Source organism: Ranitomeya variabilis, chromosome 7 (genome assembly GCF_051348905.1).
Source record: "Ranitomeya variabilis isolate aRanVar5 chromosome 7, aRanVar5.hap1, whole genome shotgun sequence".
Lineage (NCBI taxonomy): Eukaryota > Metazoa > Chordata > Amphibia > Anura > Dendrobatidae > Ranitomeya > Ranitomeya variabilis.
The window spans coordinates 80,794,668-80,817,754 of record NC_135238.1 but is presented as its reverse complement, the minus strand read 5'-3'; the positions used below and the strand labels follow the sequence as shown (position 1 = coordinate 80,817,754).

The 23,087-nt window shown below is 49.5% G+C and overlaps 1 protein-coding gene across 1 annotated transcript in view; it reads right to left on the bottom strand.

Moving 5' to 3' along the window:
• Positions 1–23,068, bottom strand: part of PTCD1 (pentatricopeptide repeat domain 1) — a 33,838-nt gene extending 10,770 nt beyond the window's left edge. The window contains exons 1-6 of the mRNA XM_077275363.1: positions 22,933–23,068; positions 14,131–14,553; positions 13,357–13,497; positions 11,183–11,401; positions 10,561–10,662; positions 7,020–7,706 (exon numbers count right to left, since the gene is read on the bottom strand). Of these exons, the coding sequence (XP_077131478.1) occupies positions 7,020–7,706; positions 10,561–10,662; positions 11,183–11,401; positions 13,357–13,497; positions 14,131–14,523 (1,542 nt within the window). The 5' untranslated portion in view covers positions 14,524–14,553; positions 22,933–23,068. The remainder of the gene's footprint in view (positions 1–7,019; positions 7,707–10,560; positions 10,663–11,182; positions 11,402–13,356; positions 13,498–14,130; positions 14,554–22,932) is intronic.
• Positions 23,069–23,087: the final 19 nt, after the last annotated feature.

The following is a 23,087-nucleotide window of genomic DNA, read 5'->3' as shown; positions in this document are numbered from 1 at the left end:
CCTCACCACCCTGGGTATCAGGGGGAGAGGTGGAAAAATGTACAGAAGCTGGAACTGGGTCCAGTCCTGAACCAGAGCGTCTGCTCCGAGCGACGGCGGATCGTGTGTTCTGGCCATGAAGTTGGAGACCTTGGCATTGAAGTGGGATGCCATTAGGTCCACATCCGGGGTCCCCCAGTGGTGGCAGATCTGGCGAAAAAGTTCGGGATGGAGAGACCACTCTCCCGAGTCTATTCCTTGTCGGCTGAGGAAGTCTGCTTCCCAGTTGTCCACACCCGGAATGTGGACCGCCGAGAGAACCGACCCTGTGTCCTCCGCCCAGTGGAGGATGTGTGACACTTCTCGCATCGCCTGTGTACTGCAGGTCCCCCCTTGGTGATTCACATATGCCACGGCCGTGGATTCTGATGTGAGAGGCTGCCAGTAAGTGATGGAAGGCCCTCAATGCCAGGAGGATGGCACGAATTTCCAGGATGTTGATGGGCATGGTCACTACCACTGGGGACCACTTGCCCTGTTCCCTGTGGTGTAGGTGCACCGCACCCCAACCCGTCAGGCTCGCGTTGGTGGTCAGAACCTTCCACTGACCTGTGAGAAAGGATTTCCCCTTTGCTAGCGAGGTTGGCTTGAGCCACCAGTGCAGGGACCTCCTGGTTGACGACGTTAGCTGGAACTCCCTGTCGAGAGAAAAGGGATTCCTGTCCCAGGACTTGAGAATGGCTAGTTGGAGAGGCCTGAGGTTAAACTGGGCAAATGGGACCGCTTCTATTGCTGCCCCCATCTTGCCGAGGACTCACGGCAAACTGGAGAGATCGAGGGGGTTTGCGGAGGAGGGTGCGAACTCCTAGGTGGAGAGCCAGTGCCTTGTCCTTGGGAAGGAGCACTAGACCCCTGGAGGTGTTGAATAGCATTCCCAGGAAGGTCAGGGACTGACTCTGGGTTGGATGACTTTTGTAGGTTGATTAACCAGCCCTTGCGACAGAGTATCGGTTGTGATTGAGACGCTGAGCTCCCAATCCTTGAAGGTGGGAGCCTTGATGAGTAGATCGTCCAGGTATGGAACGACTACTATGCCTCTGCAGTGCAGGACGTCCATGGTGGCTGCCATGACTTTGGTGAACACTCTGGGAGCCGTGGCGAGTCTGAATGGGAAAGCCACAAATTGGTAGTGGTCCTGGCCTATTGCGAACCTGAGAAACATCTGATGGGCAGGTGCAATAGGTATATGCAGGTATGCGTCTTGTATGTCTATGGAGGCGAGATATTCTCCCTTCTCCATGGACGCAATGATGGACCGAAGGGACTCCATGCGGAAGTGACGAACCCGTACATATTTGTTGAGCTGTTTTAGGTCTAGTTTGGGCCGTACGCTGCCTCCTTTCTTGGGAACTACAAACAGATTGGAGTAGAACCCTCGTAAGCGGTCGGTCGTGGGGACCGGTACTATGACTCCTGCTTGAAAAAGCGAGGAGACCGCTTGGTGGTAGGCATGAGCCTTGGCTGGTGGTTTTGGGGGGACAGAGAGGAAGAATCGGTCCGGTGGGTTGGAGGTGAAGCCTATTTTGTATCCGGAAGACACTAGTTCCCTGACCCACCTATCTTCTGTAATAGGCAGCCAGACTTGATGAAAGAGCAAAAGTCGGCCGCCTACTGGTGTGGTGTCTTCCGGAGTCCGTGAGTCATGACGAGGAGAAAGTCTGAGATTTTTCTCCTCTGGGCTTAGGCTGGCCTGCTTTTGACTGCCAGGTCTTGTCCGACCTTTGCGTCGATGGTGAGTTGTCCCTGCGTGGGGAACGGTTACATTTTGTGCTGGACGCGAGACGGACCAGCCCGAGGAGTTCCGAAAGGATCGGAATCGAGTTTGGTTACGCTTCTTGTAAGTGCGTTTAGGTCTTAGTAGGGGAAGAGAAGTACTCTTACCCCCAGTAGCGTTGGATATCATCGTGTCCAACTGTTCACCGAAAAGTCGCCCACTGAGGTAGGGGAGGTGCGTGAGAGACTTCTTTGAGGCTGCGTCCGCTTTCCATTCCCGCAGCCAGAGGATACGCCGAATTGTGATGGCGTTTGATGCTATCCCCGCTACTCCCCTTGCTGAATCCAGAACTGCATGAAGCATGTAATTGCTACAACTGCTATTTGAACCGCCTGGTCCGACAGCTCAGGAGCGGATGCTTGGAGAGCTTGTAAATTTTTTGCCCAGGCCAGAAAGGCCTTGACAGCCCAAACTGAGGCGAACGCGGGAGCCAGGGATGCCCCTGCTGCCTCGAAAATTGAACGAGCCATGCGTTCTACCTGCCGGTCTGCTGCGTCCCTGAGGGTTAAGCTATCTGGTAGCGAAAGGAGGGTCTGTGCTGCTAGCCTAGAGACTGGGGGGTCCATTCCTTGGTGTCCTTCTGCGGGAAGGGGTACCTCACCTCCAGATATTTGCGATTAGCAAATTTTTTCTCAGGCTGTGAGAGCTGCTTTTAAGGATCACCTTAAACTCTGGGTGGTTAGAGAAAACCTTAGGCGGCTTCAGAGGTCCTTCAAAGGAAATCTTGTGTTCTGGGGCCTCTGGTGGCAGATCAGAAATGTCCAACACCCGATGGAAGAGATTATGTCCTCAACTAGCGCTGTATTGCTAGGGGGGATTGGGATCAGGGATCCCTCCATTTCCCTGTCTGAGTCAGAGTCGCAGATACCTTCCGAATCCTGTTCATCACTGAGGCATCCCCTGCTGGGTGAGCTGGGGAGGAGGCCCTCTCTGGTCGGGGATTGCGGAGATCTGCATTGTCTGTCCCTGGAAGGGGACGGTGTAGATGACCTGGAGCTACGATGTCTCTCCCTAGAGGGGGATGACCGTGTGCTATGGGATGACACAGATGGACTTGATCTATGGGTCCGCTTGCGTCCTGACCTAGACGTGGATGTGCCAGGGTCGTCTTGTTCCTGAGTCAAGCTCCCTTTGCTGGGTAATGGACATAGCCGAGGCATGACCCTGCAGAGCCTGAAGCAATGTGGAGGTTAGGTTATCTATAGACTGTGTCATAGATTGCGACATCTGAGTAGCCCATTCCGGCGTGGCATTAGACACCGAAGTAGTGGCAGGGGCTTCTTGGGACTCTGACACATTAGTCTGTATACAGTCCTGGCAGTGCGGGTACGTGCTGCCACTGGGGAGAGCGGTCCCGCAGGCTGTGCAGAATGCATAATAGCAGTTCTGCCTGGTTCTCTTGGACCTTGAGCCCGGCATAGTGCACAGAGTGCAGAAGGGCTGGCTATGCAGGGGACCCTATAGTTATGCAGAGAAGCCTATAGGGGAGCCTTATAGGGAATATGGATTCCCAGCTGAGTAAAAAAAAAACAGCTGTGATCTTACCCCACCAGTGTGCCCCTAGGTCCAGCGCCGAAGATCCACAGTCCTGTGCCCCCCGGAGACTGGCTGGCCTGGTCCCGCTGACCGGGAGGTGCAGGGTTAATCCCTGTGCAGCAAAAATGGCCGCTGAGAAGAGGAAGGGGGAGAAGGGGGCGGAGAGCTGGAAAAAGGCAGCAGAACTGTGTAAAAATGCGCCCTTTCTGTCTCGATCTGCCCCCTCTATGACACTGTAGGGTGTCATATTTGTCATCCGGGGGGGGCGGGCCAGGGGGGCAGAGAGGTGGCGGCGGCTTCAGCTAGGCCAAAGCCAGGGCCTAAATTAGATGCCTGATGCCCAGAAGGGCTCCAGGCCGGCGTGAAAGTCCGTGAGGGGGTCGGATCTGAACCGGACCCCCCCGGATTTAAGGGCAGGATAGCGGTGGGGCTTTAAGCGGAAGGGGGAGCCCGGTGACACCGGGGTCCCCCTGAGGCAGTATAGAGCTGGTGCTGCCGCAGAGACAGGGGCACAGGGAGCCCTGTGTCTCTATTGTGCCATGCCTGCCTGCACTCCCCCCTGGCCCAGACAGGAGCCCGCAGCTGGGCTGGGGTCCCTGGATGCAGGCGCAGTGTGCTGGCCCATTGCTGGGAGCTGCAGAGTGCTGCCTGTTCAGGCCCTACCTGAGGCGTCTCAACCTAATGCCCCCAGAGGGGGATTAGGGAGGGTGCTGTGTGACCATCAGGGGGCTTTATCCTCGCCTTGACCTCAACCCAGAAACCAAAAGGAATTGGGGAAGGAGGGGGGGTCTCGACTTCGAACCAGCACCCGAGGGACTGGGGAAGGAGCAACATAGGGAATAGCCATCTCAACTTCAACTGGGCACCCCGTAATAGGGGGCCGAGGAAGGAGCCATGCCGGGAGTCTCACAGGAGACCCACTTTTCTTCATCTGTAATCCCATCGGAAAAAAACGGAGTAAAAAAAATTTTTGGTGTGCCTCCTATGCGACACTAAGCAAAAACTGGAGAAGGCTGACGCCATCCAGGGGTGTATACTGCAGAGGAGGAGCCACGGTTAATCTTTTTCAGATTATGCATAGTGTCGCCTCCTAGTGGACAGCAGCATAACACCCATGGTCCTGTGTCCCCCAATGAGGCGACAGAGTAAAAAGTAATAAAAATGGCCAAGTACACTTTTCTATGTAATCTATACAACGCATCCATTAAAAGCCCCACGGACTGTGCCCCACGGATGGCGGCTGATTCTTGTGCACCCATCGAAATCTATGGTTGAATCTCATTTATAAAATGGATGATGAGAAGTGCTGCTGCCATTTTTCCCCACAGTCTGGTGGTCATTACATTCATGTGGACTATTATTGGGCAACATGGACATCACACAGGCCAAAAATTCAAATGTAGGATCTTAATCAATCATTCTTGGTGGTGCTGCCAGAAGAAGCAGAAGGCCTCATTCACATGTCTGTGCTGCACGTGGATGTTGTATCCGTTTTTTTTTATGCATACAACACGTACCTATTATAATCTATGGTGCTATTCACATGTCCATGTGTTCGTTATTTTCTGAAATCACAGACAAAAAGGTCCAAACCATACAAGTCTATGGGTCCATGAATAACACGTTCAGCACACGGATGGCAAAGAATAGGAGAAGCTCAGTAATTTATGTATTTATTCATCCATCCATAAAAAACACTGATGGCACACTGATGGTAAAAATGGACACACTGGTGTAAAACTGATGACACCAGTGCCATTTTTCCACATACATGGTTAAATAAGGACATGTGAATGAGACCTAAAAGACCATATTTAGATTTTGCTGAATTAGACTAGATGGTCAGAAAATTTGTCACATTTTAGGCTCTTTTGCTGTACCTCCTTCAAAACCATGCCCCTGCTTCAAAGCTATGCCCTTACTTCAAAGCCATGCCCTTGCTTCAAAAACCATGCCCCTTCTTTAAAGGGAACCTGTCACCCCCAAAATCGAAGGTGAGCTAAGCATTCTATAATGCTGTAGATAAGCCCCCGATGTATCCTGAAAGATGAGAAAAAGAGGTTATATTATACTCACCAGCGGTCCCACTGCGGTCTGGTCCGATTGGTGTCTCAGTCCGGGGCCTCCCATCTTCATAGGATGACGTCCTCTTCTTGTAGCCACGCTGCGGCTCCGGCGTACTTTGTCTGCCCTGTTGAGGGCAGAGCAATGTACTGCAGTGCACAGGCGCCGAGCCTCTCTGACCTTTGTCTGTTGAGGGCAGACAAAGTACGCCTGCGCCAGAGCCGCAGCGTGACTACAAGAAGAGGACGTTATCGTAAGAAGATAGGAGGCCCGGGACAGGACCGCGACGCCCATCGGATCGAGACCGCCCCTGGGTGAGTATAATCTAACCTCTTTTTCTCATCTTTCAGGATACATCGGGGGCTTATCTACAGCATTACAGAATGCTGTAGATAAGCCCCTGATGCCGGTGGGCTTAGCTCATCTTTGATTTTGGGGGTGACAGGTTCCCTTTAAAGCCATGCCCTTGCTTCAAAGCCACGCTCTTGCTTCAAAGCCACGCCCTTGCTTCAAAGCCATGCCCCTGCTTCAAAGCCATGCCCTTGCTTCAAAGCCATGCCCCTGCTTCAAAGCCATGCCCTTGCTTCAAAGCCATGCCCTTGCTTCAAAGCCATGCCCTTGCTTCAAAGCCATGCCCTTGCTTCAAAGCCATGCCCCTGCTTCAAAGCCATGCCCCTGCTTCAAAGCCATGCCCTTGCTTCAAAGCCATGCCCTTGCTTCAAAGCCATGCCCTGGCTTCAAAAAACCATGTCCCTTCTTTAAAGCCATGCCCTTTCTTCAAAGCCATGCCCCTGCTTCAAAGCCATGCCCCTGCTTCAAAGCCATGCCCCTGCTTCAAAGCCATGCCCCTGCTTCAAAGCCATGCCCCTGCTTCAAAGCCATGCCCCTGCTTCAAAGCCATGCCCCTGCTTCAAAGCCATGCCCCTGCTTCAAAGCCATGCCCTTGCATCAAAGCCATGCCCTTGCTTCAAAAAACCATGTCCCTTCTTTAAAGCCATGCCCTGTCTTCAAAGCCATGCCCCTGCTTCAAAGCCATGCCCCTTTTCATGTTAACCCATACCTCCTGTCTGCATGGGCCAAAAAATGTTTCTATCACTGTATGCCCCAATTCATCAGTGGCATTTTTATAAAAAATTTGAAATGCCTAAAACGTGCAAAAAAATCCTAAAAATCCAAACTTTTATTCCAAAAGAGATTAATGAGCCAAGGGCCGTAATGTATAGATCTAAATCTAGATGTGACAATTCCTGACAATGTGAAGGTCACCTCACAATGGTAAATCTGCCCCATTACTTTGTAATGATAGACATATCTAAGAGTCATTTCTACATCAATTGGTTGCAACAATTTTTTGGGGTCTTATTAAGCAATAATAAAAAACATTATTCACTTTTTCTTTTAAGAAAACAAAAATATATAAAGTCAGGCAGATCTGTCACCAACTTTACAAATGATTTCACACTACAAATATAATCCCACAATGCTGTAACACCGGGCACCTACTGCAGCCTCTGTGCTGTCAGATATCGTGGATTTTCTCACAAGCGGTGGTAACAATTTTATGATGCAGTTTTATCACTTAAAATGACTTAAAACATTCCCTTACCAAAGCTGACTGCAGATTCAGAGTTTTACTCCTCTTCAACACCAATGTGTTAAAAAAGGTGAGATCGGGCTGCACTCCATAGGCATCCATGATGGCCAGTATGGCCGATTCTGACCCCACTTCTGGTCTCACCACTTCTGCTAGCAGCGTGAACGTTTTTATTGTAGGACAGACGTTGTCTTCTTTCATCTTCTGAAGAATGCCCCCTAAGTCGCCAATCAGTGCCAATCTGTCAGACGGGGTATTGACATTTGCAAGTGAAACAATTTTTTCTGTATTTATAGACAGGTCCAAGAGGTTTGGCCCACTACTGGCATCAAAAGAGGGCCCGCTGGGAAAATGGTCAGCCTTCCTTACCACGGCCAGGGTCTGTGAGCCTGCCAAGCCCACAGCTGTGTTATAGGTGGCACTGGTAATTGAAGAATCGTCCAGGAGCACCTGCTGCCCCATCTCTTTAGGGCTATCCTTACTTTTCTTGTCTTGATGGCTTTTCTTGTCTTGACGGCTTTTCTTGTCCTGCTCCTCTTTGCCTGCACTTAAAGTCCGGGTTGCCAGATCCATAGGCTGCGTGAGTAAATGTAGGGCTTCAGCTGCATCTCCAATTCCACAATCTCGGGTGGCACGAATAAGCAAGTTATAGGTGTTTACATCCGGCTTTACCCCCATGAGGAGCATCTGCCTCCAGACCTGAAGCACAAGAGGGCATATACATTCATTATCCCAGGACCAGAGAAGCATAATACATGCAAGTGTGGTAAGCTGCAAAAGTATGTACATCCCGTCACAAAGAAAGCAGTGATTAACTGGACACTGACTAGTTGACATGTAACGGCAGTATCTAAGTATAAATATGTTCCGATAGGTCAGAGAGGATCACATTGGCAAAGCCTGTGATTTCCAGGATAAAAAGCTTTGTAGAGGGCTTGGCCCATCGACTTATACCATTTCCAAATTCATGTTCACATACTAGGCAACTTCTAGTAGTACATTCTTACACGTTCTGAGCTATTTTCAGTATCTGTAAAGCCTTGCTATGACGACACATCAGATAATAATAAATATCCAGATGTAAATTCAGTAGGCCAGGAGACATACGTTATTATCTTTATGATGACTTTTGAATTTGTGTGTCTTTCTTTAGTTGGTCAAGAAACACAGACTATTGTTCGTACTAGCCTGACTGTGAGGCCATGTATTTTTTGCGTTTTTTCACTATAAAAACGTGATAAAAACGCAAAAAAAAAACCACGAAAAAAAACGCTAACATAAGCCTCCCATTATTTTCAGGGTATTCCGCATTTTTTGTGCAAATGTTGCATTTTTTTCCGCGAAAAAAATCGCATCGTGGACAAAAAGCAACATGTTCATTAAATTTGCGGAATTGCGGGGATTCCGCACACCTAGGAGTGCATTGATCTGCTTACTTCCCGCACGGGGCTGTGCACACCATGCGGGAAGTAAGCAGATTATGTGCGGTTGGTACCCAGGGTGGAGGAGAGGAGACTCTCCTCCACGGACTGGGCACCATATAATTGGTAAAAAAAAAAAAAAGAATTTAAGTTAAAAAAAATAGTCATATACTCACCTTCGATGGCCCCTGCAGTCTTCCCGCCTCTCCGGTGCATGCCGCCGCTTCCGTTCCTATAGCTGGTTTCTGTGAAGGACCTGCGATGACGTCGCGGTCTTGTGATTGGTCGCGTGACCGCGACGTCATCGAAGGTCCTGCGCACACACACCATCTATAGGAACGGACGCCGCTGAGGAGATCGGCTGTCTGCAGGTGAGTATAACCATTTTTTTTATTTTTTTTTATTATTTTTAAACATTCTATCTTTTACTATTGATGCTGCATAGGCAGCATCTATAGTAAAAAGTTGGTCACACTCGTCAAACACTATGTTTGACAAGTGTGACCAACCTGTCAGTCAGTTTTCCAAGCAATGCTACAGATCGCTTGGAAAACTTTAGCATTCTGCAAGCCAATTTAGCTTGCAAAATGCTAAAAAAAAAGGCGAAAAAAACGCAAAAAAAAAAATTGCGGATTTCTTGCAGAAAATTTCCGGTTTTCTTCAGGAAATTTCTGCAAGAAATCCTGACGTGTGCACATACCCCGACTCTGGAGTTGCTGATTGCTGCAAGCTTATTGTCTGCTATCTTTGAGGGATAAAGATATGGGGTAATTGAACAATGGATGTTTGCTTAATATGTTGAATGACCATTCTGTGGTACCCTGTGACTTGTTGACTTGCAAAACAGGGGAGTAAAAACTATGCAAATTGATTAATTACTCAAACAATGCAAGTTAATCTGATCACTCCTTCCTCTTGACCTCTAGATGATGGCTTGAAGATCAACAGTTATGAACTATATAAAGGGGATATGCCTCTGTAACAAGAGACTCTTTACAAAACCACAGCCAGGAGCACTTTGCAGGACAGCAGCCAGGAAAAGAGCCAGGACAACATGGCTCCATTATGAGGGACACATATTTAACATATTCTACAGGATACCAGCTTAGGGGACCACGGCCCTGGCTGAAATTATACAGATCTGCTCCATTGACCATCACTGAACCCATGGATAAGTTTGGGGAGGCCTGGATTTGGACCCGCCAGTCACCTGAGTCCCATGGATATGTTTGGGAAAGCCAGGATTGGGCCCCACCAGTCACCTCGCTCATGGAGATGTTTGTAAAAGCCTGGTTGTGACCCTCCCGTCACCTGGCCTGGTACCTCAATGGACTGTCAGATTCCTAAGCTTGTCGTTATCTCCTTTCTGTGTGTGCCACAGGTGGGGGAAGTTGGCCTTGGAAGCTGCAGCTGCTTTAAACCGGGCAAGTCAGTGGAAAGGTGAGACTGTAATTTTGCACCATCTTGGGTAATTTCCTGGGACTGTTCTATGGGTTTTTGTCTGTTTGTGGATAAATACAGTATTGCAATGCTGTTTTACCCTTACCCTGTGTTGTCTGAGTAGTATTATGCTCACAATAAAAGGTGAGTGGGCGTTAAGTGGGATGATCCCTGGTCCATGCGGTCTCAAGGCAGTGGACTACAGCACCCGCTGACCCTACCCCGTGTCGCCACACTTGCCCACAGGTTTCCCCATTCTCGCTATACAGAATCCATAGCTGCAGAGAATCCCCAGGTAAGCATGCGGTGTAAGGGTATAGGGCGGCAGATGTAGGATGTGAGGGTGTGTGCACCAATCCATACCTGCAGAGAATTCCCAGGTAAGTGTGTGGTGTAAGGTATAGGGCGGCAGATGTAGGGTGTGTGCACAATCCATACCTGCAGAAAATTCCCAGGTAAGTGTGCGGTGTAAGGGTATAGGGCGGCAGATGTAGGGTGTGAGGGTGTACGCACCAATCCATACCTGCAGAGAATTCCCAGGAAAGTGTATGGTGTTAGGGTAAAGCCCGGCAGATGTAGGGTGTGAGGGTGTATGCACAATCCATACCTGCAGAAAATTCCCAGGTAAGTGTGCGGTGTTAGGGTAAAGCCCGGCAGATGTAGGGTGTGAGGGTGTACGCACCAATCCATACCTGCAGAGCTTGTAGAAAGCCCAGCTCTTCATCCTTTATGCATCCCATAAACAGAATGTTGTATGTTTCAGGGCCGATGACACGAAATTTTTGAGCAATTTCCTAAAATCCAAGAAGACAATATTAGCTTGTTATTCTCCAGCTTATGAGAAATATAACCAGCGCTGCTAGGAGTCAGGCAATATGGTCTTTTCAGTGGGACAGCGCGGCAGTTCCCAGCACAGCTGAGTGGCCAGAGCCCTGCAGAAAAACAGTGAGGGGGACGCAGAGCTACACCGGTGGCAAGGATCTGTGGGGGTCCGTGTGCCACCATAATACGAGACATAGTAACTAGCTGACGTTGACACCACAGCACCATCTTCCCATGTATTGTGGATGTATTGGTAGCAGATAGTACAACGCCGCCCACATGTCTCAGAATTAGTCAGTGACCCCACTGGTCCCCACAGAAGCACTGAATCTGGTGGGGTCTTCTTATGGCTGCCACGTCACTGCCCAGACACAGTGCACAGGTGATTCAGGAGAAGGCTGAAGGATTCCCTATGGAATGATTCGCTCCCAGTTAACCTACTTAGGGTTAGTTATAAGGACTCCATTGTGGGTGACCAGGACTGTGACTTACCTTGAATACCTCACCACCGCTTTGTAGCCCTGAGCTCAGCGTGGAGACCTTCAGCAAACTCCGGTAAGTGATGGGATTAAGCGGAACGTTCTTGTCCATCAATTCTTCCCGGAGTTTCAGTGCGTGCTGTAGACCCGAGTCTTTCCATGGGGACTCCGCGCAGGCATTGAACAGGGCAGTGTACGTGGCATCTGTGGGAATCAGACCTCTCTTTTTCATCTAAATTTTGTAACAAGAAATGAGTCTGTATTATAATAACTGTATGTACTGATTGAGGAACATGAGACCCAGGGCATGATCAGATAACGGCATTACGTCATTGGTCCCCCCAACTAACAGAACAAATGGTCCGTGGTGCTCACTGGGGCGCTGATGCCTTCACAGCAAGAAACATACAAGTGTGCGCTGCCTCGGTCAGATCCCCACAGCTTCTACACTGATGGACAATGAATGTTACACTGAGGAACACTCTCCTAAGGCACAACAGTCCTATCAGGTGGCTGCTGCTAGGTGTATGTAAGAGGAATAACACTACTCGGGCCCCTTCGTGTCCTGCAATTGTCACCAGCGCTAAGCTTCAGTTACCTTCCAGCTAGTGGGTAGAGAATGGTTGTGTAGGAGCTGAGCACTGAGGGGAGATAACCCCCTGACTAGAAGCTGCAGCACGTTCTGCCCGTCTCTCCCTCTTGTTCTATCACTGTGCTCCTGCTCCATTCTAATCTGATCCCTCAGTGACTTGGAAGTCCATCTAATTTTTATATAGATGGATTATAGCTGTATGTCTGACTAAATAATGACTTCAGGAAGAAGGAGAAGTGGCTCTTGAGTAGAGAAAGAAGCGTATCTCTCTGATTAGACAGACTTGGTAATATTATTGATTTATGCTAAGTTTTTTGAAATGACAGTTACCAGATAAATAGTATCTCCACTTTGTTTCATTAATCAATTTGTCACTCCCCTCTGTACCAGTCTGTCATTGTAAATTTGTTTACTGTGAACGATATCTATAACCCTGTATGTAACCCCTTCTCATGTACAGCACCATGGAATTAATGGTGCTATATAAATAAATAATACGGTAATAATAATTTCTGGTCTCTTGCACTAATCATTCACTTCCCATAACTGCTAAATCTATGGGAGAAGGGAACCTGTCACCAGAAAAAATGTGATTAACCTACATATATGGGGTTGACCTGCAGGTTACTAGTGTTCTGAACCTGCCCAGTGGCGGCATTTAGACTCCCGCTGCCAGGAGGTCACAGTCATGGGGGTGGTGCCGGCACAGGCTCAGTCACTACTCTGTGAATAGATAGAGGCGGCTGTAACCACACGCTGGCCCTGACTGACAGCCGGCCCTAATGCTGAGCTGCTGTCAGTCACGGCAGCAGGTGCAGTTACAGCCATCGCTCTCTATACACAGAGAGGTGCCACCTCCCATGACTGTAACTCGAACGCTACCGGGAGGAACGCGACAGGTTGCCTTTAACAAAACTGTCTGCAATGCCCCTATAAGCCTATGGAAGAGGGAGATGGAAGGAGAAAAAGCAGAGCACAAAAGACTGCTAAAAGTGCAGGATACACAGAATCATATAATCTACCCCCATGAGTGTATAATCAGGGGCAATTATTCTCATGTGGTATTCCTTATTCTAAGAAGCCATCTGAAAGTGCAGGTAACTCATAAAGGGAATCCTCACACGGTTTTAGATACCCCATCTGAGAGCGCCAGGATAGAAGGGGTGAGACCCCGATCCCAGCGATGCGTCACTCTTTTTGCTGCTTATTATTTTGATAAAAATCCCTGTTTTCTCTGCTGCAGATCTAAAGGTTCTCTGAATGCTGAGCTCTGTGTAACCCCGCCCACACAACTAGTTGGCAGTTTTCTGCCTATGCACAGTGTACACTAAGATGCCAATCATTGGTGTGGGCGGGGATATACAGAGCTCATTAATACATCAGTCTGCCTGATGAAGGTCTGTGTAAGACCGAAACGTTTATGTATGTTATACGGACTGCATTAAAAATTTTCTTCACAGATTCCTCTTGAGTGCCAAGTCTTATTTTTATACAGTCACACATAGTGACTGCAGACTTATTCATTTGGCCCGGACAACCCCTTTAACCATGGACGGCACAATGATGGACCCACAGACTTGACCCCCGGTCCATACATCTGAATAGAGCGTGAAGGCCTTCTTCACATATCCCGCTCTTCCGCAGCCTCCGATGAGAACAGTGTAGTTGCGTTCTTCAGGCGGCAGCCGCTCGGCTTTCAGCATCTGTACCTCGAAGAGCTCCAGGGCCTGGGCCAGCTGCACACAAGAGGGGCACATCATCAGAGAACAGCAATGGAGGGCTTACACAAGGAATCCAGAAAAGGAAAGGAGGAAAAAAAAATCTAATAAATCACATAACTTAGAACATTTTGCGACTAGTAACAAAGGAAAAACTGTAAAAAACGCACAGATGCAACAAAAGAAGCAAAAAGACGGAGAATGCAATAAAAACACAAGGAAAAGACTAAGCAAAGACAACAGCTATTTCTTAAAAACACTTGTAACTACTTTATTGGTCTTGGATGTGATTTTCCTAATCGCAGGATCGCTGGGCCGTGTAGTGACAACTGCAATAGTTTTACTGTGATTACAAACAGCACTTGAAAAAAAAAAACACGGCACAAGAGCGACTTCTGTAAATGCCCTTTTAGTCATGGCTACGGTCCTAAACAATAATGGCGGCTATCCGCTCCATCCGGGCACTTGCCAGGCTTCGCTGTGTTTCTTAGGTGTTAGTGGTGACTCTACCGCCCTTTCTTAGGTTACTATCCGCCATCATTTCGGACAATGTTTGCCATAATCAGACATTGCCTCATTATAAACCAGCATTGTGATGTAAGATCCCTCCCCTGCGGATCCCCAGTACAATGACATTACAGACATTCTTACCTTGCCCTCCTTAATTTTGGCCTTACACTGGAGGAAGTACCAGTACGGAGTGTTTCGTCTTCCCCTGTACTTATTATGAGCGGGTTGCGTGCCCTCAGTAATTTCCTCATCCTCCTCATATCTCAAGTCCTGGAGATCTGGAGATGATTTCCTAAACACAGTTTTTGAGGAGTATGTTTTGGACAATGTCCCAAAGTTGTCCTCCTCTGGGACTGGTGAGTTCTGACCAGCACCAGCATAGTCAGAGATAGTCCTGAATCGCGGGACTCTCTGTTGGGATGGAGTCCGGTAAGGAGTCAGACAAATCTGTCTGCACAAGGGTTGCAAAGTTATTAACCAGCCTGATGCCAGGGAGCAAGATGGCAACTTAGCGAGGATCGTCAGCATGCCCATGGTACCTCACGAGCAATGGTCTTCATGCAACTGAAACAATTCACAAAAACAAGAAAACATCAGCTCTAAACAGCGCGGTGGCTCCATGGTCAGCAATGTCGCCTCACTGCTCTGGAGCTGCGCGTGCCAGTGTGCAGGTACCCGGTGACTGCTCTGTAGGAGACAGAACTCGGAATGGTTGGTAGGGGAGCAAATACTTATTTCTCACTGCAAAATGCAAATTTATATAATTTATACAATGTAATTTCCTGGATTTTATTTTTTATATTCTATTTCTCAATATTACAATTAACCTACCCTTAAAATTATAGACTGTTCATGTCTTTGTCAGTGGGCAAACTTACAAAATCAGCAAGGGATCAAATACTTATTTCCCCAACTGTATCTATGGGTGATGCTGATGTACAGATATAAAGGGGTGATGATGATGAACAAATATATAGGGGTGATGATGATGTACACATATATAGGGGTGATGATGATGTACACATATATAGGGGTGATGATGATGTACACATATATAGGGGTGATGATAATGTCCACATATAGTACAAACCAAAAAGTTTGGACACACCTTCTCATTTAAAGACCAGACTTCTGCACAACACAACTGATGGTCCCAACCCCATTTATAAGGCAAGAAATCCCACTTATTAAACCTGACAGGGCACACCTGTGAAGTGAAAACCATTCCCGGTGACTACCTCTTGAAGCTCATAAAGAGAATGCCAAGAGTGTGCAAAGCAGTCATCAAAGCAAAAGGTGGCTACTTTGAGGAACCTAGAATATAAGACATATTTTCAGTTGTTTCACACTTTTTTGTTAAGTATATAATTCCACATGTGTTAATTCATAGCTTTGATGCCTTCAGTGTGAATGTACAATTTTCATAGTCATGAAAATACAGAAAAATCTTTAAATGAGAAGGTGTGTCCAAACTTTTGGTATGTACTTTATATAGGGGTGATGATGATGAACACATATATAGGGGTGATGTTACTGATGTACAGATATATAGGGGTGATGATGATGTACAGATATATAGAGAGATGATGATGATGATGTACACGTATGCAGGCTTCGCCAGTCATGTTCCCATGCACAGTGACACATCCATCATGTGGCCCCTCCTGGGTGAGCTGTAGGGGCCCAGACCCGGCTGCCGGTTACTTTGCAGTGTTGTCCTGCAGCTCCATCTTACACCTCTATCTGCCGATGTGTGGGGCTTCTATGTCTGACATGTCACTCCTTATGTACAAACCAGTAGTGTAGCTACCGGGGGGGGCAGAGGGTGCGGGCGCCCCGGGCCCGGTGCTCTGAGGGGGCTCACCCAGAGCTACACTACTGCGCGTGCCGATACAGTGACATTCTGCAGCAGAGCAGGGAGAATCAATCTCCCTGCTCTGCCGCTATGGAGCCCCTGAGCAGGCGGGGGGGCCCGGTGCCAGCAGTGGGCCCCCCGCCATCATTGGAAGATCAGCTGTACAGGCATTTAGCCGATACAGGTGATCGCATTGATGGGAGAAGAAGCGCTGTGCTCCTTCTCCCATCATCCCCCTGTCAGTGTCGGCATATGACGTCGCCGACACTGACAGCGGGCGCGATGACGTCACTGCCCAGCGCCCGCGGTCCAGAGATCAGTGGGAGCAGCGCAGGAACCAGGAAGATGAGAGGTGAATATTTATTTATATTTTTATGGGTGCTGCTGCCTTATTACAGCGTCTGCCACCTTATTACAGGGTCTGATTATGGGGGCTGCCTTATTACAGGGTCTGACTATGGGGGCTGCCTTATTACAGGGTCTGCCGCCTTATTACAGGGTCTGACTTATTACAGGGTGTGACTATGGGGGCTGCCTTATTACAGGGTGTGACTATGGGGGCTGCCTTCTTACAGGGTCTGACTATAGGGGCTGCCTCATTACTGGGTTACTATGGGGGCTGCCTCATTACAGGGTCTGACTATGGGGGCTGCCTCATTACCGGGTCTGGCTATGGGGGCTGCCTCATTACAGGGTCTGGCTATGGGGGCTGCCTCATTACAGGGTCTGACTATGGGGGCTGCCTTATTACAGGGTCTGACTATGGGGGCTGCCTTATTACAGGGTCTGACTATGGGGGCTGCCTTATTACAGGGTCTGCCTATGGGGCACTGCCTTATTATAGGGTCTGCCTATGGGGGTGCCGCCTTATTACAGGGTCTCTCTATGGGGGTGCTGCCTTATACTACAGAGTCTGCCTATGGGGCACTGCCTTATTACAGGTTCTGCCTATATGGGGGTGCTGCCTTATTATAGTGTCTGCCTATGGGGGCTGCCTTATGCTCTAGAGTCTGCCTATGGGGAGTGCATTATACTATATTCTGGACTATTTGGTGCATTATGCTACTGTATATGGGGCTATCTAGGGGGCCATCATACAGTATGGAGATTACATTGTGGGGGTCATTATACATTGTTGGAGCCATCAAACAGTTTGGGGGCTACTAAGGAGTTAGTATACCGTGTGGGTGGTACTATACAGTGAGGGGGCATTATACTGTGTATAAGAGAGCACCATGTTGTGTATAGGGGAGCTGTACGGGGGGAGACTCAGGACATTATTAAATGTAAAGTGGGCACTTATTGTTATAGGGGAACTAATGTTATTGTGGCTATCAAAGGGGCACACAGGGCATTATTACTTTCTAGGGGGCAAAATATGGGCATTATTTTCTAGGGCACTTGCACCCGGCATTACTATATTATAGAGGGTTGCTTTAGAATTTAGAGGGCACAGAGAACCACACAGCAGGTGCAGTAATAGGGTCACATACGGCAGCAGCGGCTCAGTATTGGGGTATCAGGTGCAGTAATAGGGACAAATACGGCAGCAGCGGCTCAGTATTGGGGTATCAGGTGCAGTAATAGGGACACATACGGCACCAGCAGCGGCTCAGTATTGGGGTATCAGGTGCAGTAATAGGGTCACATACGGCAGAAGCCGCTCAGTATTGGGGTATCGGGTGTAGTAATAGGGACACATAAGGCAGCAGGGGCTCAGTATCGGGGTATCAGGGGCAGTAATAGGGACACATACGGCAGAGGCTCAGTATTGGGGTATCAGGTGCAGTAATAGGGTCACATACGGCAGAAGCCGCTCAGTATTGGGGTATCAGGTGCAGTAATAGGGACACATACGGCAGCAGCTGCTCAGTATTGGGGTATTGGGTGTAGTAATAGGGACACATAAGGCAGCAGGGGCTCAGTATCGGGGTATCAGGGGCAGTAATAGGGACACATACGGCAGAGGCTCAGTATTGGGGTATCAGGTGCAGTAATAGGGACACATACGGCAGTAGCGGTTTAGTATTGGGGTATCAGGGGCAGTAATAGGGACACATACGGCAGAGGCTCAGTATTGGGGTATCAGGGGCAGTAATAGGAACACATACGGCAGCAGCGGCTTAGTATTGGGGTATCAGGGGCAGTAATAGGGACACATACGGCAGAGGCTTAGTATTGGGGTATCAGGGGCAGTAATAGGAACACATACGGCAGCAGAGGCTCAGTATTGGGGTATCAGGGGCAGTAATAGGGACACATACGGCAGCAGCGGCTCAGTATTGGGGTATCAGGTGCAGTAATAGGGTCACATACGACAGCAGCGGCTCAGTATTGGGGTATCAGGTGCAGTAATAGGGTCACATACGGCAGAAGCCGCTCAGTATTGGGGTATCAGGTGCAGTAATAGGGACACATACGGCAGCAGCTGCTCAGTATTGGGGTATCGGGTGTAGTAATAGGGACACATAAGGCAGCAGCGGCTCAGTATCGGGGTATCAGGGGCAGTAATAGGGACACATACGGCAGAGGCTCAGTATTGGGGTATCAGGTGCAGTAATAGGGACACATACGGCAGCAGCTGCTCAGTATTGGGGTATCGGGTGTAGTAATAGGGACACATAAGGCAGCAGGGGCTCAGTATCGGGGTATCAGGGGCAGTAATAGGGACACATACGGCAGAGGCTCAGTATTGGGGTATCAGGTGCAGTAATAGGGTCACATACGGCAGAAGCCGCTCAGTATTGGGGTATCAGGTGCAGTAATAGGGACACATACGGCAGAAGCCGCTCAGTATTGGGGTATCAGGTGCAGTAATAGGGACACATACGGCAGCAGCTGCTCAGTATTGGGGTATTGGGTGTAGTAATAGGGGCACATAAGGCAGCAGGGGCTCAGTATCGGGGTATCAGGGGCAGTAATAGGGACACATACGGCAGTAGCGGTTCAGTATTGGGGTATCAGGGGCAGTAATAGGGACACATACGGCAGAGGCTCAGTATTGGGGTATCAGGGGCAGTAATAGGAACACATACGGCAGCAGCGGCTTAGTATTGGGGTATCAGGGGCAGTAATAGGGACACATACGGCAGAGGCTTAGTATTGGGGTATCAGGGGCAGTAATAGGAACACATACGGCAGCAGAGGCTCAGTATTGGGGTATCAGGGGCAGTAATAGGGACACATACGGCAGCAGCGGCTCAGTATTGGGGTATCAGGTGCAGTAATAGGGTCACATACGACAGCAGCGGCTCAGTATTGGGGTATCAGGTGCAGTAATAGGGTCACATACGGCAGAAGCCGCTCAGTATTGGGGTATCAGGTGCAGTAATAGGGTCACATACGGCAGCAGTGGCTCAGTATTGGGGTACAGGTGCAGTAATAAGGACACATACGGCAGCAGCTGCTCAGTATTGGGGTATTGGGTGTAGTAATAGGGACACATAAGGCAGCAGGGGCTCAGTATCGGGGTATCAGGGGCAGTAATAGGGACACATACGGCAGTAGCGGTTCAGTATTGGGGTATTAGGGGCAGTAATAGGGACACATACGGCAGTAGCGGCTCAGTATTGGGGTATCAGGGGCAGTAATAGGAACACATACGGCAGCAGCGGCTTAGTATTGGGGTATCAGGGGCAGTAATAGGGACACATACGGCAGAGGCTCAGTATCGGGGTATCAGGGGCAGTAATAGGGACACATACGGCAGTAGCGGTTCAGTATTGGGGTATCAGGGGCAGTAATAGGGACACATACGGCAGCAGCGGCTCAGTATTGGGGTATCAGCAGGATGAGGGGTTTGTATAGGTTGGAAATAGATGGTGATGCCTGGAATGTGAGAAGTGAAACCTGTCTTTGTTGTTTTCTCTGCAGACGAGTTGTAGCTGGAAGAAGTTGTCATGTCGGTCTGGGCCAGATGGAAAAGATCGGAAAAATAAACGATTCCATCAGAAAGGACGTCAGCAGTAAGGCTACGTTCACATTTGCGTTGTGCGCCGCAGCGTCGGCGCCGCAGCGCACAACGCAAACAAAAACGCGGCAAAACGCACGCTAAAACGCTGCGTTTTGCGCCGCATGCGTCCTTTTTGGCCGAAAGTTGGACGCAAAAAAAATGCAACTTGATGCGTTTCTTGCGTCCAACGCTTGCGGCCATGCGGCGCAAAATGCAGCACAACGCATGTCCATGCGCCCCCATGTTAAATATAGGGGCGCATGACGCATGCGGCGACGCTGCGGCGCCCGACGCTGCGGCGCTGACCGCAAATGTGAACGTAGCCTAAGACATTATCTATAACTGTGCTGTGATCTCTTATATGCTCTGTAGGACTGGTATCTACCACTGACCATATGGCGGTAATATCTATATTGGTCTTTATATAGAGATTATCTTCAGTAACAGAGCGGTCATCTGCTGAGGTTCTCCTCCACTATTAGGACGCGTCACCCAGTTATAATAAAGGTTACCTGGTTAGGGGCCCACTCAGAAGCTTCGCCCCCCTGAACCAAAACCCTAGCTACACCTCTGGTACGAAGTGCCCCAATATTTATGGACACGGCTGATTATCAGTCCCCCATAATGACAGTTCTGTGCTGTGTTGTGTATAATATGTGATTCTTTAGAATTTCTATTAGTCTTTGCCTCAGTGGCGTAGGAAGGTGGGGGCGGGGGGGGCGGTCCGCCCCGGGCGGCACAATGCGGGGGGCGGCACAATGCGGGGGTGAGTCAGTGCGCGGCTGCAGCCGGCAGGGGGGCGCAGTTGGCCGCCTAAAGCGGCGGTCCGCAGTGTCTCCCCCAGCGGCTGCATTATGTCACCCCCCACACTGGGAGTCGGCTGTTCTCTGTGCCGACTGTCAAGCTGACAGCCGGCACACAGAAGCTGCGGCGCGCCGGCTCCCAGTGTTCAATTGTACTCGTATCTGTGATGCGAGTACAATTGAAGCTCTGACTGCCGGGTCAGAGCGACGGCAGCAGCGTGATCAGGTCATGTGATCACGCTGCTGATGTCACTCACCTGCGCGGCAGAGCAGGAGACAGAGAGCGGTGGTAAGTGCTCCAGTGGAGCTGAAGACACCGAAGCATACATTTGTAGTGGGGATGGGGGGGGGGGGGGCATACATTGTGGGGGGGATTTACTGTGAGTGGGGATGGGGGGCATACATTGTGGGGGGGATTTACTGTGAGTGGGGATGGGGGGCATACATTGTGGGGGGGATTTACTGTGAGTGGGGATGGGGGGCATACATTGTGGGGGGGATTTACTGTGAGTGGGGATGGGGGGGCATACATTGTGGGGGGGATTTACTGTGAGTGGGGATGGGGGGCATACATTGTGGGGGGGATTACTGTGAGTGGGGATGGGGGGTATATTGTGGGGGGATTTAATGTGAGTGGGGGTGGGGGATATATTATTGGATGGAGATATGGATATATTGGATATGAGTGGAGATGGGTGGATTTATTGTGGGGGGGAGATTTAATGTGAGTAGGGAAGGGGGATTTATTGTGGGGGGAGATTTAATGTGAGTGGAGATGGGGGTATTTATTGTGTGTGGGGAGAATTGGAGTGGAGATGGGGGATTTAATGTGTGTGGGGGGAGATTTGTCATGGGGATGGGGGGATTTAATGTGTGGGGGAGATCTAAGGACACAAAATGAAGAGCAAAGGGGGAGATGGGGGGCATATATGAGGAAACAGTATGGGGGATGGGTGCAGACAGTTTGGGGTCAAACGGGGGATTGTATGCGGACACAGTATGAGTAGCGATGTGAAAAACGTATGTGGACAGAGTACGGGGAGTGAGGGTGTTGGGATGTGTGCATGCGTAGCATGGGGGACAGTGTAAGGGCACAGCCAGGAGGGGACAGTATACCAAGGATGGGGAGTGTGATGAGAGAGTTCAGTATAAATACTGGGCCCTATAGGGGGGACACAGTGTGAGAGGACAGTGTGAAAATGGGGGCCGGTATGGAAAGGGGAGGTCCGTGTAAAGAGCGTGTACCATAAGAGGGACAGTGTGGGGGTCATATTTTGTGCAGACAATATAGTGAGGGGACATTTTTTATTCAGGAGCATTATAATGACACTTGTATCTTTAAGGGCGTCATGTGGAGATTTTCTGCAAAAGAGCGGAGAAGATGGAGGTCTGCAGAGACGGCTGTGGGTGAGAAAACGCATCATGGGGTCTGGACAAGATGAAGAAATGAAGGAGAACAACTCCAGAGGCGACGTCATCTCTAAGGTACCGGGATGTAAATGTTATTTGTGATACTGACTAACTCATGTTTTTATTTATGTTAGGAGCATTAAAGGGGATGTCCTGGTTTGTGATGAGTCTGCAGTCATTCTTTGTGACTGCAGACTTCTGAGTTCTCACAGTGCGCACTGCACGCTGTCAGGATTCTCTGGTGCTGGCGATTTACATACATGCGGTCATGTGCTGACTAGACATGTGTGGCCTCACTCAATGAAAATGAACTGAGCGAGGCCGGGCACGTCTAGTCGGAATGTGGTCAGAAGTATACAAATCGCATACTTGTGCTGACATGACCGTCCACCGGCAAGGGAGAATCCTAAAAGTGTGCAATGCATTAGTTGTGAGAATTCAGAAGCTGCGATGTCAGGATTCAGCTCCGCAGGTTCCAGTCGTCGACACATGGACACGTCACTCATATGCGATTTTCATACTCATGGTCCTGTGACAACGAGCTTCTCTTCTGCTTCTCTCAGTTTTTCACTGAACATTGGGAGCTTAAGGGAGAGGAGCTCGTCGGTACATGACTGAGTGTGAAAATCACATGGGGGGGGGGGCGCCAAACTCGGGAACAGCCCCGGGCGGCAAAAGCTCTAGCTACGCCCCTGCTTTGCCTGATGAAGAGACCTGAGTAGTCTGGAAAGCTGCAATTTGTTACCATCTTCTCACTTAGCCATTACAAGGTCTCACCACTGAGGACTCTCAATCCTAAATATTATGTCAGACACTGGGATTTTTGCAGTTCCTATTGCTAATGCCAATACAAACCCCAGTAGTCACCCTGAGGCTGATAACAGCGAGCAATAGTGTGAGATAAGAGAACCGTTGGCACGTACCTGCGGCCACTAGTCCCAGCCGTGCCCCCCGGCACACACCGCCACGTACCGGCAGCCCCTGCGTGCCGCCATGCCGTCCTCTGTCACAGGTCACGTTACCCAGCATGCACTGCCGCGGCCTCACGCTTCCCTTTTCCCACAGTGCCTTGCGTCAG